Raw genomic sequence first — 20,311 nt, 5'->3', positions numbered from 1 at the left:
AGAGTGTACTGCGTCATGCGGGTGGTGGACTACGTTGTGCGGACAAGGGACTGAGTCATGCGGGTGGACTGCAGTCCGTACAGTGTACTGTGTCATATGGGTGGTGGCTGCATTGTGCGAACGATGTACTGAGTCATGTGGGCGGACTGCGGTCGGTGTGGGTGGACTGTGGTCCATACGGTGCACTGCATCGTGCGGGTGGACTGCAGTCTATATGGTGTACAGTGTCTTGTGTTTAGAGGATAATTTCTCATCTGTTTTTAATGCAGAATCGGAGAAGTCTGAGGTTGGGGTGAGCTCGCAAATGTCCAGGCTTCACTTGATGGAAGGAGGTGACAAGTGCCAGACAGACGCAGGAAACAGGTAATTAGGTGGCTTGGTTGGGGGATGGGGGCAGAGAGTCAAACACAGCAGTGGCCACTTGGCCCAACCACCCCATGGCTGATGAAGCTCCCAGTCCTCTTGCCTTTGAAGCCTACCTCTCGCCCTCGCTGCTGTACCTGCTGGTTAAGGCCAGTGACCCGACAGCCTGGTCTTTGTACAGAGCTACCTGCAGCTTCCGACCGTTACCAGGCACTGTTGCGATGTGATGCAGGCTGCACCTTGGCCCTGAGCTTCTCTGCTGTGCCTCAGGCCAGCAGTGGTCCAGAGTACAAACGGAGAGCATCTGCAAATTAGAGGAACAATACCTCGTATGCTGTCGGCCATCCTCCAACCGAAGGTGGCACTAACACTGACTTCTCTAGTTTCGGTTCGCCCACCCCCTACCCCATCTTTCCCCGTGTCTCCTTTCCCCAACTCTGCTTTCTCAGCACCCCAAATAACCCTCCCCTCCCCCAATCAGTTCTCGCCTTTTCCCTCTCCTGTCCTCCCATCCGTCCAATTAACCCCTTTTGTCTGTGGGTCTGTGCTCTTCCCCCCCCCCCACCCTTTCTTCCCTTCTCTCCCCAGCCTTTTATTCAGATGCCTGCTTGCTTTTTACTCAAACTTTGAGGAAGGACTCAGGCCTGAAACATCCATTATGTATCATTGCCTCCTATGGAGACTGTGAGACCAGCTGAGTTCCTCCAGCATTTCTGTTTTCTTTAAACTACGATCACAGCGTCTGCATACTGTTGTGTTCCACTCGAGAAGGACTGAGCAAGCTGAGCGAGGTGTGCTGGGGGTGGGGGGGGGGGGGTGGCGGTGTTGAGGAGATGATGGTGCTGCTTGTGCGGGTTGGTGAACGAGCTTTGCTTTTGCCAGAGTCCCCAGCTGCGACTGGGCTGGGACTGATGGCAGCCAAGTGAGACCATGCAGCAACAGGTGTGTTTTAGTTAGTGATTTCTTGGTATTTGTGGAGCTGAGCAGGTTGTGATGCCTGCAGTGGTCCGTAAAGGATTGGTCGCTTGGGGAGTGATGACAGCGGGGATGGGGGCTGCGATGTCATCCAACTGGAGTTGTGCAACTCCCAGCAGTACTCCCGTATTAGAAAGAACGTTTGTTCCCAAATTAGCTGCAGTCTTTTTCAGTTGTTACATCCAGATCCACAGGCTCTGAGGCAGCTCACTTTGTGTCGATTCTGAAGAGATGGCAGCTGACGTGTGAGTTGATTGTAAAATGCTGGTGCTCCCTGTAACGTCACAAGCCTCCGATGACTCTGTGCATTGTCTGGTCTCCAGCCTGTCCCTGCTCCCGGCTCAACGAGCTAGAAACCACAGCAAGCCTCTCACCCTTGTATTGGGACCAATCTGCTCTGTACGCTCCTGAATCTGAGAGCCTCTGTAGCTCCAGGTCACACGATGAGAAACTTAAACCCCACCCCCCCCCCCCCACAGAATCGGCATCATGGTTTCTATCTGTCCCACAGACCTGCCCTGCCGCTCCCTGCCCCCTCCCCACCGCTCTGTGATCTTGTTGAATAGTGGAGAAGGTTGGAAGAGGTGTGTGATCTAATTCTGCTCAGAACTCTTGTAACCCATTCTCCAGCATGGCCAGCAGTCCCCTGCTGGTGCATTGTGGGAGTCTTGGCCCCTTCGCCATGGCCGCATTTGTCTATGCCGTTACCAGGGGTTAATTCTGTTTCCTGGGGCCAGGGGCCGGTCTGGACACAGCCAAAGCACAAAGCAGCTGTTTGATTTGCGTTCCTTTTTGACTGAGGATATTTTTGTTTTCTCCAGAGACCAGAGTGTAAAACCGGTGGCAGCAGAAGACGGGTTGGAGCAGTCAGTGGCAGCAGGGGACCAGCAGGTGAGCCCTGAATTCCACCAGTACCTGCTCTCCCTTCTCCCCTCCGGCACCAGTTTGTGTTGAGGTTATTTGGGGAAAAGCAGAACCGAGGGCACAGGCTCCTTCAGTGAAAGTGGTCAGTAACTCTCACTGAGATTTTCATAGACGAGGCGACCAGGGCTGTCAGTGTGAGTAGCACATTGGCCATCGTTGACCAGGAAAGGCAACGATGGACTCCCTCGGAAAGTGGTAAGCTGGACTCAATGCTGGGTCTGGTCAGACAATGCAAAGGTCCTGTTATGAGAGAACGTGTTCTGGGACTGTACTCACTGGAATTTAGAAGAATGAGAGGGGATCTTCGGGAAACGTATAAAATTATGATAGGCAGAGATAAGATAGAAGTAGGTAAGTTGTTCCCACTGTTAGGTGAGGCTAGAACTAGGGGACAGCCTCAGGATTCAGGGGAGTAGATTTAGGACGGAGATTCGGAGGAACTGCTTTTCCCAGAGGGTGGTGAATCTGTGCAATTTTCCCCACTGGAGGCAACTCAGTAAATATATTTGAGTCAAGGTTGGATAGATTTTAACATAGTTGGGGAATTAAGGGATATGGGGAAAAGGCAGTTAGGTGGAGATGAGCGGATCATCAGATCAGCCGTGATCTCATTGAAAGCTGGAGCAGGCTCGATGGGCTGAATGGTCAACTCCTGCTCCTAGTTCTTATGTTCTTAGAACTTGATTGAATTTCAGAATCAGAATATATCGTCATGAACAATCATGAAAATCGTTGTTTTGCGACAACATCGTTGCAAACATTCATATTATAACCATCTTAAGCCATTACTATAACAATACCAGGGCACGAACAGTCAGGCCGTGTCTGTGGTTCATTGACCATTCAGGAATCTGATGGCAGAGGGGAAGAAGCTGTCCTTGTGCCGCTGAGTGCTCGTCTTTAGGCTCCTGTACCTTTTCCTGATGGTAGCAGAGTGAAGAGGGGATGGCCTGGGTGGTGGGGGTCTTTGAAGATAGAGGCTGCATTTTTAAGACATCGCCCCATGTAGATGTCCTCAATGGAGTAAAGTTTGGTGCCTGTGATGACGCAGGCCAAGTTAACAACCCTCTGGAGTTTATTCTTGTCCTGAGAATTGGTGCCTCCATACCAGACAGTGATACAACCAGCCAGAATGCTCTCCACTGTACACCTGTAGAAATTTACAAGAATCTTCCATGATATACCGAATCTCCTCAGACAACTCACAAAGTAGAGCCGCTGGTGAACCTTCTTTGTGATTGGATCAATGTGGAGGCTCCGGGACAGATCCTTGGAGATGTCGACACCCATGAATTTGAAGTTCTTGACCCTCTCCACTTCTGAGCCCTTGATGAGGACTGGGTCGTGTTCCCCTGACTTTCTCCTGAAGTCCACAATCATCTCCTTGGTTTTGCTGGCGTTGAGTACAAGGTTATTGTCGTTACACCATCCAATGAGCTGATCTCTCTCCCTCCTGGACACTTCCTCCTTGTGGTTTGTGATTCTGCCGACAACTGTGGTGTCATCGACAAACTTGTAGATGGCATTAGAATTGTGCCTGGCCACACAGTCATGGGTGTATAATGAGTCGAGCAATGGGCTACACATGCATCCTTGGGATGTGCCTGTGTTGATAATCAGTGAGGAGGAGACGTTGTTTCCAGTTCATACTGACTGTGATGAGAAAGTCAAGGATCCAGTTGCAGAGTGGGGTACAGAGGCCCAGAGTTTCTAGCTTCTTGACCAGCACTGAAGGAATAATGGGATTAAAGGCTGCGCTGTAGTTGATGAAGAGCAGCTGCATTTATGAATTGCTGTTTTCAAGGTGATCTAGAGCTGAGTGAAGATCAAGCGATATTGCATCTGCAGTGGAGAGATTGTGACGATAGGTGAATTGCAGCGGGTCGAGATCTTTGCCTAGTTACTTATTAACTCTGGTCAAGACTGTGATCGTCCGGATTCTATCACCAATGTGTATATTTGGTATAGGATGGTTGTGATTGGCTGACAGCGTACCCATGCCTACTGGCAGGTCTTAAAGGGTTGCTCCTAGCCAGACCCAGATCATTCTGGACTGGTCGACCTACATGTGATATGCTCCAATCTTCTAGTTAATAAAAGCCTTGGTTTGGATCAACAAGCCTTTGATTCTTTCGACGTGCACTACATTGACCAGCCTCTCAAAGCATTTCATCACAGTAGAAGTTAGTGCTACTGGGCAGTAGTCGTTAAGGCAGCTCACACCACTCTTCTTAGGTACTGGGGATGATTGATGTCCTTTTTGAAGAAGATGGGAACCTCTAATTGCAGCAATAAGAGGTTGAAATTGTCTGTGAACACTTCAGCTAGTTGGTTGGTGCAGATTTTCAGTACCCTGCCAGGTAGTCATCAAGGCCTAACACCTTACGAGGGTTCACCCTCTTTATATTAATATTTTATTTTTGATTTTCCAAAGACTCATGTAAATTCAATAAACAAAACATGACATTCTCTTTCCACGTAGAATGATTTACAGCGTCCTTATTTCCCTCTCCTTACATCCTCCCCTCCCTATCCCTTAAATTATACAAATGCCAAAATATAAAAATACAAACGTACAAAATCCAACCAAATACCGACCGACAATGATCCTCCTCGAGGCTGGAGGACCCCGGGTGTTAAATTAAAAAAAAGGTCGGGGCAAAAACAGGTCGTCTGCACCACATTCCCCATTTCATGCCCTAAATCCTTTACTGCTGGGATGGGTTGTTTCTTTTCTCTTATTCGGGGAGGGAGGGGGGTATGAATTGTATCTGTGCCCCGATGTGCCTCAGATCCAGTTGCCATACTTCAACGAATGTGTCCTATCTCTTCTGTCAATTGTAGGTGATTTTCTTCAGGGGAATGCAACCATGTATTTCCCTATTCCATCGTGCAATATTTAGTTGGGAGTCAGACTTCCATGTAACCACTATACACTTCCTCCAAACTGTATTTGGAGTTTGGACAGTCTAAACTATACTTCCCCAATGTCCCCTGGAAGGTACAACTCTGGATCCTGTGGAAAATCCACCTTTGTACATTTTTTTCAGTGTATCCCCCAGGTCTTCCCAGAAGGATCTCACCCTTGTACTCAGCCAGATGGAGTGGACAAAGGTTCCAGCCTCTACACTGTGCCTAAAGCACATTTCCGAAATTCCTGGCTTTGATTTATATAATTTTTTTTGGTGTGAGGTATAACTGATGCAAGAAATTATATTGCACCAGTATTAACAATTCTCGCCAAGCTATTCAAACACAAATCTTCCCACCATTGTTCATCAATTGTTATGCCCAAGTCTGACTCCCATCTTTCCCTTGACCGATGTAAGCCTGGCTTCGGGCCTTCACTTTGGATTATGGAATGCATCCTAGAGATAAATTTACACATAATCCCCTTTCGAATAAGAGTCTGCATGTCACTACAGTCGGGCAGAGTCATTGTTGGTCCCAGTTTCCAGTTTATCGCTTAGAAAAGATCTTAATTGCTGCAAGCAGAAGACTGCTCCTTTACCCCCTCCATAAATCTTCGTCTGTGAAGCCAAGCCAAAGAAGAAGAAAGAATTAAGTCCTCAACTGCTCGAATGACATGAGCTGCCTTTGACAGAAACAATCCTTGATACACCTGATCCCCCTCTGGCACCAGGTGTCCAGGATCTTATTATCCAGGATCATGGGTATTAAATTGTTCTGGGTCAAGGGTGTTTTAAGAGATATCCCCCACCTTCAATCCAATACATCGATTTATTCTTTTCCACGTCTGGCATGTTTTATAATGGGGTTATCTGTTTTTTCAAAACTAATTTGGTGTCCTATTTGTGTATAAATTCTCCTGCTATCTTTTCATGTAAACCAATTTGTGCCCAAGAAGGGACTCTTTTTCCCCCCCCCCTCAAAAAATGAGACAACAAACCTTACCTAGAACTCCCTGTTGTATTTTTTTAAATCTGGCAATTTTAAGCCCCCCAATTTGTGTTCCCAACTTTTCCATGGAGACTCTAGACACCTTACCATTCCACAAAAAGTGTCTGACACACCCACTGAGCATTTTAAAGAACCACTGGGGCAATGAAATGGGCAGCATTTGAAAAAGGTATTGTCTTGGCATTACCTTTAGAGGGTTCACCCTCTTGAATGATGTTCTAACATTGTCCTCTGAGACAAATCACAGGGTCCTCAGCCTTTGCAGGGATTCTAGTTGGCACTGTTTGGTTCTTCTCAAAGTGGGCATAGGCGTTCAGCTCATCGGGTAGTGAAGCCCTCACTTTGTAGCTGGTGGGACCTGTCTCTAGCTTTCTCCAGAATTGCCACAGCCTCAGAGGTGGCCTTCTGCATATCATACCTGATCTTTTTGTAGAGATCTTGATCCCAGGCCTTAAATGCCATTGTTCTTGCCCTCAGCAAGTTGCAAATCCTCTGATTCATCCAGGGCTTCTGATTGGGGAACACCTGGTACGTGGGCACACATTCATCCACGCAGGTCTTGAGGTCAGTGACACCTGATGCATATTCATTAAAGTCGAAGGATGAGTTCTTGAATATGGTCCAGTCCACTGATTCAGTCCTGCCGACACTCCTCTGCCTCCCTTGGCCACACTTTCACTGTCTTCACCACTGGTGCTGTGGTCTTCAGTCTCTGCTTATATCCCAAAATTCAAAGAAAGATGAATTTAAATGGTCCTGAGGGTTTTGTTTTTCACACACAGGATGGTGGGTATGTGGATGTAGTAGAGGTGGGGGCTTATCACCACATTTAAAAGACATTTGGAATAGGCCTGTGGGTAGGGACGGTTCAGAGGGATTCAGGCTGGTTGCAGGCACGTGGGACTGGCTTGGAAAGCATGGACATACTGGGTGAAGGCCTATTCTCATACAGATAACTCTTGACTCGGTTGTGTTGGGGGGGGGGGGGGGTGCCTTGAACATGCCAGCAAAAGCAAAATGATTGTTTCTTCCCCTTTATTCCCACTGTTATTTTAACCAGCTCACTAAATGTTCCCTCAACATTTTCTTCTGAAGGAAGGACAAACTTGGTCTTTGTGACCCTGTGTATAATGTGATTTTATCCACAAGTCTTCAGTGTTGATTCACAGTGTGTCTCTCCAAGGCAGCCTGCTCTAGATCCATGGGATCAGCTGTGATCGTGTTGAACAGTGGGAAAGTTGCAGAAGTGTGCGGTTTTGTCCAGCTCTGACTTCTCGTCCTTGCAACCCACTCCCCCAATGTGGTCAGAGGTCATGGTGACGCAAGACCATAAGATGCAGGAACATTTGACCATTCAGCCCATCGTGTCTGCTCTGCCATTCCATCATGAGCTGATCCATTCTCAGCCCTACTCCCCTGCCTTTGATACCCTGACTATTCGGGTAATGTCATGTCTGAGCTGAAAAGTCACATTGTATGATGTCAAATCAGTCAGATGCCAACCATGTTTTCTTGCTTCCTAACCCCAGCTCTCTCGACGTAACTGGGAAGGTTCCAGGAGTCACAGATTTTCACTCTTCATTTGTACTGCTGGGCAGACTCTGCTTTTAATCAGTTTCCTCATTCCTGGAGTTTTCCAGAATCCGGTTTATCATCATGAACATGCGTCATTAGATTTGTTGTCTTGTGGTGGCAGTGTTGTGCAGTACAAGGTGCAAAATTACTATAAATTACTATTTTGTAAATGCAAGATACAAGAAATAACTAGTGCAAAAAAGAGAAAGAAAGGTGGTGTCTGGGGTTCATTGTCCATTCAGAAATCTGATGCCAGAGGTGGAAGAAACTATTTTAGTTACAGCACAGAAATGGGCCCTTTGCGGTCTACGCCTGAAATTGTTCTTCTTTCTGCCCCTCTTCTAGGGACATATCTGTGTTTGGGTGTCCTGGAATAATGAGCACATGGTGTTGGCCGGCACCCAGGATATGACCTGAGGTCTTTCACCACTTTCTGTTTTTGTTTCATATTTCCACGTCTTCAGCTATTTTTATACTTCAGTCTTTATTGGGAAAGAGAATCTAATCAGTACGTGCTGCTGCAGGTTCGGTGTCACCCAACATCTGTACAATTGCAATAAGACTACCAATCCCTTGCACGTAAATCCAACATAACATTTGTTCTCTGAAATGACTGCTACCCCTGCCCGTTGGCTTTCAACAATGTGCAAGGACACCAAGGTACCTTGGAACATCGTGCAACACAGGAACAGGCCCTTTGGCCCATGTGTCTGTACTGAATGGTGTCCAAATCCCTGTCACTCATCACTTCCGTTACCTGCACACAGTTTATTCCAATCCAATTCTTACTCCTTTTAGTCAAAAACCCCCTGGATTTGATTAAACCTGTTCTGAGAGTTCACAGACAACATTTACAAGGTGTCAAGTTCCTTTACCCATATCATCTCAAGTTCTGTGGCTGGAAATCAGACACTGGATCTCCGAGTCCCCAAAACACTTACCACCATATTATTTTCCCTCTTAAATCTGCTGAACTCCTTCTAGAACTTTCAGCTCATGTACTGAAAGCCGAACTTCTGGCGTGCAATAGCTTCCTAGTACTTTGGAAGGATTTTGATCTGCCCCTATGGCTTGGAAAGGTAACTCTGTGGTGGTATCATGAACTTTCATTGGACATTCACTCTCTGTCCTCCAGCACGCTCAAGAGAGCAAGCCCTGTGAGGTGACAGCGACTGCACTTGCTGCCTATCGTGTTCGCAAGGTCAGCAGTGATGCCGTGATCATACAGTCTGACCATGGAGGTCCAGAGAAGCTACCTCCTGACCCATTGGAGGGCCCTGGAAGAGGTGAGTAAACATTGAAATCTATGGACAATCTTCAACTTGAAATCCAATCCTCACTGTCTAAAATGTAGGTTCTCCAGTCTGAAGGGTGCCTGGGAGGTGAACACCAGAAGCATCCGCCTCCCTACACAGGCATGGACACATCCCTGGGAGAGGGGTTGCCAGTCAAACCCAACCTCCCCCAACCCAGCCCACTGCCTCACCTCGTAAATATGCTGTCCCTGTATTTGGATCTGGCACAGTCCTCTTTCAAACCCATGGTGTCCCTGCACTGGAGTGTGTGATGGGACGGTGTGGAGGGAGCTTCACTCTGTGTCTGACCCCAGGATTGTGTGATGGGACGGTGGGAAGGGAGTTTACTCTGTGTCTGACCCGTGCTGCTCATCTTATTGGAATGTTTTAGATCAGATGCTCTTTATTGTAATGTACTAAAACAGAAATGTAACATTACTCAAAATTGCTTTTAGTTGCCATAAGACAGACGAAGATTTGTTATGAGCATTACCCGTTGCCCTTTACAGCAAAAGAGAGTCCCCCCCCCACCACCCCCCCCCAGAGTCACTGAGTGTCCGTGGATTGACCTCCAGCACTCCTGCACCCACACATGTCATTGGTTCAATTCAAACCATCAGCCCAACTGAGCTCCACATCCAACCCTCTGACACAATGAGGAAGCCTTTCAGAAGCTCTCCTTGCCCCCAGTTCTCATGAGCTCGTCGCCCACAGCCTGTACGAGTTCCTCACCCACGAATCAGCAATAATTCACCGCCTGTTTGTGGACTGCAACTACAGAGCTCCTCACTGGTCACCATCCTTGGGGTCATGTCCTCTGTTTCTCCCCTCATTGCTGGGGTGCGGGGGGGGGGGTTCTCCCCGTGACTGGTGCCCTGCACCAGTTCTCACTGTTCCCCCCTTGTGGCTGTTCCTGAACACAGGCACTACTACCTTGGGCATACTCCTGGTCACAGGATTTTAAATAAGCCACCATTAGCTCCTTTATCAGGCTGTTTAAACCCTGTACAGAGACAGTTGGACCCTGTGGGGGGAGTGCTGAGTTTCTGCTCCCCACCCTCCCTGACTCTAACATTGGGGCCCATTCCTTGGCTACTGATCTTCCTTGATTCTTTGGGCCAGATTCAGCTTGTTATTTTATCTGTGCTTCCTGTGCCACAGGAGTTGCGTGATATTCCTCGGCAACCCATTATCTGTCTGGCTTTTTAAGAGAGCATTAGATTGGTTTATAAAGGACCATGAGAGACGTTATCCAGAACATCTACTGTACGTTAGCCTGGTCAGCACCTACATTCACTCCTCCTCTCTAACCTTGTCCCATTCTCACTCACCTCTTGTTTTTACAGAAACAAAATTGTGAAGGGGATAGATAAAGACTGAAGCAGGAAGGTTGTTTCCACTGGTGGGTGAGACCAGAACTAGGGGACATATCTTCAAGATTCAGTGGAATAGATTTAGGACAGAGATGATGAGGAACTGCTTCTCCTGGAGAATAGTGAATCTCTCAAATTCTCTGACCAATGAAGCAGTAGACACTGCCTCATTCATGTATTTAAAGTAGTCAGAATTTTTGCATTGTTGGGTAATTGAGGGTTATGAGGAAAAGACAGGGAGCGAGAGCTGTCCACAGCCCGATCAGCAGCGATCTTGTTAAATGACGGAACAGGCTGAACAGGCCAGATGGCTGACTCCCGCTTCACATTCTTGTGTTACCTCTGCAATTTCCCCAATGCTTGTGTAGAACATAGATCTGAGCAACACAGGAGCAGTACTACAATGTCTCCACTAAACACAATGCCAAATTAAACTCCTTCTCTGCTGCCGACACCTGACCCACATCGCCCCATTCCCTGCCTATCCAGAAGCCTCTTCAATGCTGCACTGTACCCATTCCACCACTACCCTGGCAGTCTGTAAGTAAACAACATCCCCCTTAAACCTTCACTTCCCAACTCAAGTGCACAGCCACTTTTGTTCATTTATTGTCAACGCAAAAACATGCAAACACACATCCAGACATAACATACATGTAGACAAATTATACAATTAGAAAAATCAGTAAATATTCTTTAATCAATAATAGTCTTGGAGGTTTTTTTATGAACAGTTCCTTAAGTTGTTCAGCGTTCTCACTGTCCTTGGGAAGAAGCTGTTCCTCAGCCTGGTGGCGCTGGCTCTGATCTTCCTGCATCTCTTCCACAACAGGAGCAGCTGAAAGACGCTCTGTGTAGGGTGGAAGTGGTCCTCAAGGATTTTGTGTGCCCTCTTCAAACAAAGATCATGGAGGGATCACGGGGGAGGGTAAAAACAAAGACCTCTCTGCCACTCTTTATGGTCCTATGGATTAACCTCCCATCCAATAATTCACAAACCCCAAGGTTCCTCAATACTCTGCCTGGATATTTGCCTCTCCCTCCTGTCAGACATTCATGAAAACCCACCTTTGTGATGAAACGTGATGACTCCTCTAGCTCCCATCCAATGGTTTTCTGTTTCTGTTCCTTGGGAATGGTGGAGGGGAGAGTGGGTTTTTTGTTGGTGGAATTCTCAAGACTCGTGTTGTTGAAGGAGGCCAATGTGACATTAACGAGGAAGTGCTTCCTACCAATGTTCTGGTAGCTGGAATAGAGTCAGTGTTGCCAACCCCATTGTCCTGGTTTGCCTTGCAGTTGTTCCTGTCATTGACGCTGCTGCCACCTGGATTTCCACAGAGCTAGAGGAGTTTAAGGACAAGGTGAGGGGGGAGAAGGCAGGAGGGGTGATGACGGTAAGGCGTGGGAATGTGGTGACGGTCAGAGTCCCCACCCGCCCCGATGGCACTTGCATCTGTTGGGACTTTGCTACAGACACCTATGACATTGGCTTTGGTGTGTACTTCGAGTGGACGTCCGTGACGGATACAGAGATCACTGTGCTGGTCAGTGAATCGAGCGATGAAGAGGACGAAGAAGACACAGAAGGTAATAGGCTCCATCCTTCTACCTTTCCCCTTTCAGCTTAAAGCTATGACCTCGTATTTATCTTCCCCAACCTAAGTGGAAACATCCTACTCACATCAACTCTGTCTATTCCCCTCAATCTTATAAACCTCTATCAAGTCTCCCCTCATCCTTCTTTGTTCCTAACCTGTTTAATCTTTCCCCATATCTTAACTCCTGAAGGCCTGGCAACATATCTGCACTCTTTCTGTCTTCTCGATAATCTTCCTGTAGCTAGGCAACCAGAACTGCACACAATACTCCAAATTTGGCCTCACCAATGTCTTATACAACTTCAACATAACATCCCAACTCCTATACTCGATACTTTGATTGATGAAGGCCAAGATGCCAAAAACTCTCTTTCCAACCCTACCCACCTGTGGCACCACCTTCAGGGAACAATGTACCTGTATCCCCAGGTCTCTCTGCTCCTCCGCACTCTTCAGTGCCCAATCATTTACAGTGAATGTCCTTCCTTGGTTTGCCCTTGCAACACCTTACACTTGTCTGCATTAAACACCATCACCATTTACTGGCCCATTCTCTTAGCTGGTCCAGATCCCTCTGCAAGCTTTGAAAATCTTGCTCACTGTCCAGTACACCCATCTTTGCGTCATCACCAAACTTGCTGATCTAATTCACCACGTTATCATCCAGATCACTGATATAGGCAACAAACAACAATGGTCCCAAAACGGATCCCTGAGGCACACGACTCGTCACAGGCCTCCAGTGCGAGAAGCAATCATCCACTACCATTTATTTTTCAAATTTTAAATCCAGTTTACTATGTTTACTTAGTGTTATAGCCTTCTGAACTAACCTCCCACGTGGAACCTTGTCAAAGGCCTTACTAAAGTCCATATAAACAACATTCACAGCCTTTCCTTCATCTACCTTCTTGGTAACCTCCACAAAAAAACTGTATAAGGTTTGTTAAACACGACCTACAACACACAAAGTCACGCTGACTGTCTTAATCAGCCCATGACTGTCCAAATACCTATTTATCCTAGCTCTCAAAACTCCTTCCAATAATTTACCTATTACTGATGTCGGACTCACTGGCCTATAATTACCTGGTTTACTTTTGGAGCCTTTCTTAAACAATATCACTGCAAGGCAGCAAGCACCTCCTTGTTAATGTCACAACTGCTAGTTTCCCTTTCTTCCTTATCCACTCTGCCAGTTTCCTGAGTAAATACTGATGCTAAAAACTGTTTCAGATCTCCCCATCTCATTAGGCTCCACACATAGTTGACCACCCTGTTCCTCGGGGGAACCAATTTTCTCCCTTACTATCCTTTTAATGTACTTGTTGAAACCCTTCAGATTTACCTTCACATTATCTGCCAAAGCCCCCTCATGCCTTCTTTTGGCCTCCTGATTTCCTTCTTTATTATTCTCTTATGTTTTCCATTCTCTGCAAGTACCTCATTTGCTCCTTGTGGTCTATACCGGTTATACACCTCTCTCTTCTTCTTAATCATATCACTAATGTCCCTTGAAAACCAAGGTTCTCTCTGCCTATTAATTTTGCCTTTAATCCTGGAAGGAACATGCAAACTGTGCACCCTCAAATCTCGCCCTTGAAGACCTTCCACTTACTGAATACATTCTTGCCAGAAAACACCTTTATCCAAATCCACTCTTCCTAGATCTTTCTCTTCCACAAAATTGGCCTTTCTCCAATTTAGAACGTCAGCTCAAGACCCAAACCGATCCTTCTCCGTAATTAACTTGAAACTAATGAAATTATGGTCACTAGGCCTAAAATGCTCTCCTACATATACTTCTGTCTCTTGACCTGTCTGGTTCTCTAATAGGAGATCCAGTTTTGCATCCTCTCTTGTTGGTACCTCAATATATTGATTTAGAAAACTTTTTTGAACACATTTAACAAACTCCAAGCCATCCAGCCCTTTTACAGTCTGGGAGTCCCAGTCAATATATGGAAAGTTAAAATCTCCAACTACCACATCTTTCTGTTTCTTACATTGGTCTGCTACCTCCCGACAGATTTGCGCCTCCAATTCTCTCGGACTATTGGCAGTCTATAATAAACTCATCTCAGCGTGGTTACACCTTTATCATATCTCAGCCCCACCCATATGGCCTCTGTAGACGAACCCTCTGGGCTGTCCTGACTTCTCACAGCTGCAATATTTTCCGACTAGCAATGCCACTCCTCCCCATTCCATTCCCTCCCCTTCTATCATGTCTGAAACATTGGAATCCCAGAACATTGAGCTGCCAGACCTGCCCCTCCTGCAGCAAGTCTCACTAATAGCAATAATGTCATAAACCCATGTGCCAATCCATGCCCTAAGCTCATCTGCCTTCCCGACAATACTCCTCGCATTTCTATCATGTACAAACCTCTGCTTTCTATCTTTACATTGTCCTCACATGACCCTGACTGGCCTCCACCTCACTATCTACTCTATCACTCTGGTTCCCCTCCAACTGCAAATTTAGTTTAAACCACCTCCCCACCCCCCAGAGCAACACTAGCAAACCTACCCACAAGGATGTTAGTCCCCCTCCATTTTCAGGTGCAAACCATCCCATCAGAACAGGTCCCACCTTCCATGGAACAGAGCCCAATTACCCAGAAACATGAAGCCCTCCCCCCTGCAGCATCTTCTTAGTCATGTGTTTAGCTGCGTCACCTTCCTATTTCTAGCCTCACTAGCATGTGGCATGGGTACCAATCCTGAGATTACCACCCTGGAGGTCCGGTGCTTAAACTATGCACCTAACTCCCTGAACTCTCCTAGCAGGACCTCCTCACCCTTCCTACCCACATCATCTGCCTGCTCATCCTCTCTCTTTAGAATCAGAACTCGATCCAAGACATCTTGGAGCCTGGCACCAGTGATACTCCATCTCTCTCATAAAACCTCCCACAGAATCTGTCCCCTAACTATTGAATCCTCTATCACTTCTGCAGTCCTCTCACCCCTCCTTCCCTTCTGAGCTGAGGTCCCAATCTCAGTGCCAGAGATGTGACCATTGCAACTTGTCCCTGGTAGGTCGTCCCAACCAACAGGATCCAAAATAGTATCCCTATTGTTGATGGGAACGGGGGTTCTTTGCTCGTCACCTCCCCTGACAGTCGCCCAAGCTGCCCGTCTCCTCACTCTTGAGGGTGACTGCCTCCCAAAAACTCCCCTCATTCACTGCCTCTGCCTCCCAAATGATCTGAAGTTCATCCAACTCCAGCTCTCTATCTGTTTATCAGGAGCTGCAGTTGGATGCACCTCCTGCAGGTGTAGTCATTAGCCACAAATGTGTTGTCTCTGACTTCCCACGTCCTGCAGTAAGAACACTGGATGGCCCAAACATCTGCCTCCATTACCCAATTCCTCAGTTCACTGACCAGTTTATTTAAAGAAACCTACCACTCTTACCTTACTGGGAGCAAACTCCTCCTCAGCCGCTACTCGACAAAGCCACAATGCCCCCTCTCTGACCCACCAGTCCCTCTTTTTATACATCCCTATCTATTATCTCAATTGCTCCCTGGCCCTAATCAATTAACTCAATTGCAACCTCCTGACTGCAACTCCAAAAGAAGCAAGGGAAGAGTTCCCTCTCTCAGGTGTGCCAATGCCACATGCCTGCGCAGTCTGCCCTCTCCTTTCCTCCCTTTGTCATGAAGTGGCTCAAAAAGCTCAAAAGCTGCAGACGCTGAAATCTTGAGCAGTCTGAGAATGGCTGGAGGAACTCAGCAGGGCCAATCAGCATCCATGGGTAGAAATGGCCAGTCACTGGACCCCTTTATCAAGACAAGAAAACAGGGAGTGGTATTACATGTTCATAAAAGGAAAAACCGCTACGTTGGGGAGACCAGATGCAGATTAGGTGACACTTTGTCCAACACCTACTCCCTGCCTTTGGTCCAAATCTGAGCTTCTTCTTGCTAACCATTTTAATTCCCCAGCCATTCCTGCAATGACATGTCTGACCTTGGCCTCATCCATTATCAGGAAGTGACTTGAGGATCAACACATCACATTCCTCCTGGACAGCTTTAACCCCAATAGCAAGAACATAGATTTTCAAAATATTAGATGACCCCATGTTGTGGTGAGAGTTTATGCCTTGCCCTCCCTCTGAGGTGGAGAGTTGCAGCGAGAACAAGGATTACAGCCTTAGAAGTTCTAGGTCGTGTGATATTTTCCAAATCTGTGGTCCTGGCCCCCATGGATAGAGGCCTCAAAGAGAAGTTATGGTGGAGCAGATCTCTTCCATCTACCTGTGAGGGCAGGTGAGACCTCTTTTTGTGGGATGAGAGGTGAAAACACTGCAGTGTGTGCTCCCTCAATGCTACTTCAAGAGTGCACTGCTCCCTTCGCCCTGTGTGCTGGAGTCGGACTTGGCCTGTCTGCTATTGAAGTTCCTTGAGCAAGGGAGGGACTGAGTGGGTCGGGCAGCATCTGTGGGTAGAAATGGTCGGTCAACATTTCTGCCCGGGACCCTTCATCCAGGCACAAGGAGACATTGAGAGACCACTGGTACATGGTGAGACCAAGCACTTCATCCAGCACCTGAACTCTTGTCTGGCTCCTGGCTGGATCTCCCAGCAGCCACCTTCTTAAGTTTCTGTTAGCACCACTGCCCCCACCCCCACCCCATGATTCCTCTCTGATGTGCCAGATAATTAAGAGATTGAATGCAGTGTAGTTAAACACATATCATGGCTTTTATTAGTAGAAACTCAGTAGTATAATAATGAATGATAAAGGGTGCGTACACAGTTATAGTCAAGGGGAGTGCCCTTGGTGGTAGAGATAATCCATGTCCAATGCCAGTAGTCCAGACTAAGCATAGTGAGTGATTGACAGCATGACACAGATTTACCACACTGTCTGCCTCCTTTACCCCAAGCTCTGCATTTATAGAGCCACTACACCACCCCCATTAATTCTCACCTTTCCTCTCTCCTGGCCTACACTTCAAATCACTTTTTGTCTGTTAGTGTTTCTCCTCCCCCTGCCCTTTCTTTAATTCAGATGCCCGCCTCCTTTTATTCACACCTTGAGGAAGGAGTCAGGCCCAACACACTGGTAATACATCTGTACCTCATCTAGACGCTGCGAGACAGGCCCAACACACTGGTGATATATCTGTACCTCGACTAGACGCTGCGAGACAGGCCCAACACACTGGTAATATATCTGTACCTCGTCTAGACGCTGCGAGACAGGTTGAGTTCTTGCAGCATTCCTATGTTTTTAACCACAATTACATGTCTGCAGAGTTTTATGTTTCACTTCAATTCCCTTCACCCTACTGCATAGATATGTCTGACCTTGGTCTCGTCCATCACCAGAGTGAGACCAAATGTCAACGAGAAACGACACTTGATTTTCCTCCTTGGCAGCCTTCAATCTACGCCATGTCCATTGAAAGTTTAACTTTTATGTAACCCATAGCTCTCTAGCCCCAATGTTTCCATCTGTTTGCCAACTTCCATCTCCCACACCCCCTTGGCCCAAAGCGGTGTCCCTCACTGGCCCAAACCAGTCTGTCCACCTCTCTCACCCTTCATCCCATACCCTGTCATCTCTTTGTCCCTCCCTCATTCCCACCCTCATTCACCCAACTCACCCCCCCCCCCTTCCCCAATATACTTGACATCACCTGTTCTATGACAAGGGTCCTGACCCAAAACGTTGGCGGGCCATCTCTCTCCATTGCTGCTGCCCTACTTGCTGACTTTCGTGTGCTCTCAGATTGTGGCACCTGCAGTTTGTTTCTCTGCAGAGGGTCCCTGTTGAATATCTGCAGGCAGGAATCCCCAGGCTTCACTCAGCTCATTTACCCACTCTCTTGGCCGGCAACCTGTTAAGGCATTGCCTATCCCCTTGTGTTGTGCCTGTGCATTCACCCATGCTGATCCTCTCCCTCTGGTCCAGCAGTTCCTTGCTATTAATATCCTCTTGCCTTGCTCTTCAGCTCCCCCAGTCCAGGGGGACATCGAGAGGGGAACTAAAGACTTCAGCTGCTCTGACTTGGAGGAGATCCTGCCTGTCTACAGAAAGGACAGTCACTTGGAAGTGCAGTCTGGCAGTCACAAGTACCCGGGACAGGGAGTCTACCTGCTTAAGTTCGATAACTCTTACTCCATCTGGAGGCACAAAACCTTGTACTACCAGGTCAATAACAGCTCGTAAGATGCCGGAGGAGAGGGTGAAAGGGCACCCTTCTATCTCTCCAGGAGGATCCTCGCTCAGAGTTGGCTTCTTTCCTCTCTGTGGTTCCGGTTCCTCTGCAGGAAGGACAACCTCCGCACTCTCCCACCTCCTCCCGCACCAGCACTTCGTTGCTTCGATTGTTTTTGTTTTCTTGTTGTCATTGCGCTATTTGTTGACTTCCTGGTCACACTGAAGTTTATATATGGTTATGTTTGAGTCTTTGCACTTTCTGCTAGTTTGTGTGTTGAGAACAGAGTCTATTCAAGGAAGAAATCTGCAGGGGCTTCTATCTCCCTGCAGCAATGTTTGATTTCGACTTGACTTCAGCTGGGTTGCAGCTGCATTTGGAGCATTTCCAAGTCCCCCGTTGCACATCCCTTCCCACAGCTCACTGCCTCCCTGAGGATGCCAGCAAAGAATCGATTTTCTTTTAATTATAAACATTTGCATTATATTCTGAGCACAGGAGCCTTGGAAAGAAAGTCTAATTGGAAGGAAAGAGGGACCAAATGTAATTAGCATCTTTCAAAAGACTCCATATATTTTGTATTTCAATGTATCGTCTGTTTAAAAAAAATAAAGATGAATTCTAACCTTGGCTGTGAAAAAGGCTGATTTGACAAGTGAGTGAAACTCTTAAGGTGAGCAGATGCTGTGATTGTAGTAAAAAGACGGAAATGTATCCACTGGAGGTAAAGATGTTTCACTGACGCTTTGGGCCTGAGGTGTGAGTGAAAAGCTGGCAGGCACCTGAAATAAAAGGCAGGTGGAGGAAGGGAGGGGGAGGAGTAGAGGTGGCGAAAGGCAGGGATAGAAGTGCAGGGGAAGAAAGGTGTGAATTGATCGGGGGAGGGGGGGTGTCTCTGTGAATGCAGAGGTGGTGGAAAGAAGATGGGGAAAGGGAGAGACAGAGGTAGAAGACCAGCAGTGAACCTGATCTCCAGGCATCCCAGTCACTCTCAGCCCCTGGTTCCAAACCCCCAAAGCAATTCGGAAGCTGTAGTCATCTAAGGTTCTTTGGGAGCCCAGCTTGCCATCGGCACCTCCATGAAATGAAACATGAAAGTCTGTAAAAATACAGAAATTATGGAGGAAAGGAGGTCTTGCAGTGTCTGTGAGACGTAAAGGCATAAAACTGACGTTTCACCCAAAATCTGGTGGGCTGGGTAGAGAATACCCCAGTGGTTTATAAAGTTGTGAGAGTTCCAGGATTAACGCGTCCAAGCGACCAGTGGTGCCTGTGCATCTGGCCTGCCCTCCTTGTCCCAGCTGCAGGGTTGGTGACTCAAGCCATTGGCACCTGGGCACACTGGAGATGTGGGCTTGGTGGAAGTGTGAGCACCACTGGGCGTATGGACATAGGGGCACTACTGGGTAAAGGCACTGCTGGATGTTTGGGAACCACTGAGATAAGGCCACGGTTGGACGTGTGGGGACCACTGGGTGAAGGGCACGGCTGGACGTGTGGGGACCACTGGGTGAAGGGCACGGCTGGACGTGTGGGGACCACTGGGTGAAGGGCACGGCTGGACGTGTGGGGACCACTGGGTGAAGGGGCTCGGCTGGACGTGTGGGGACCACTGGGTGAAGGGGCTCGGCTGGACGTGTGGGGACCACTGGGTGAAGGGCACGGCTGGACGTGTGGGGACCACTGGGTGAAGGGGCTCGGCTGGACGTGTGGGGACCACTGGGTGAAGGGCACGGCTGGACGTGTGGGGACCACTGGGTGAAGGGGCACGGCTGGACGTGTGGGGACCACTGGGTGAAGGGCACGGCTGGACGTGTGGGGACCACTGGGTGAAGGGCACGGCTGGACGTGTGGGGACCACTGGGTGAAGGGGCTCGGCTGGACGTGTGGGGACCACTGGGTGAAGGGGCTCGGCTGGACGTGTGGGGACCACTGGGTGAAGGGCACGGCTGGACGTGTGGGGGACCACTGGGTGAAGGGCACGGCTGGACGTGTGGGGACCACTGGGTGAAGGGGCTCGGCTGGACGTGTGGGGACCACTGGGTGAAGGGCACGGCTGGACGTGTGGGGACCACTGGGTGAAGGGGCTCGGCTGGATGTGTGGGG

General features: G+C 48.1%; 1 protein-coding gene across 2 annotated transcripts; it reads left to right on the top strand.

The window, feature by feature from the left end:
* The first annotated feature begins 270 nt into the window (after window positions 1-270).
* tmed8 (transmembrane p24 trafficking protein 8) lies at window positions 271-18,835 on the top strand. Of its 2 annotated transcripts, none has more exons than XM_069915810.1 (5): window positions 271-363; window positions 2,160-2,229; window positions 8,894-9,044; window positions 11,723-12,013; window positions 17,999-18,835. In XM_069915810.1, exons 1-5 carry the CDS (start codon window positions 305-307, stop codon window positions 18,214-18,216), a joined length of 789 nt encoding a protein of 262 aa, XP_069771911.1. In that variant the 5' UTR covers window positions 271-304; the 3' UTR covers window positions 18,217-18,835. The 2 variants fall into 2 exon arrangements, with proteins under 2 accessions (XP_069771911.1, XP_069771912.1); XM_069915811.1 differs by lacking the exon at window positions 271-363 and adding an exon at window positions 1,485-1,583.
* Window positions 18,836-20,311: the final 1,476 nt, after the last annotated feature.

Source organism: Narcine bancroftii, chromosome 2 (assembly GCF_036971445.1).
Source record: "Narcine bancroftii isolate sNarBan1 chromosome 2, sNarBan1.hap1, whole genome shotgun sequence".
Classification (NCBI taxonomy): Eukaryota; Metazoa; Chordata; class Chondrichthyes; order Torpediniformes; family Narcinidae; genus Narcine; species Narcine bancroftii.
This window is presented reverse-complemented; position numbering and strand designations above follow the sequence as displayed.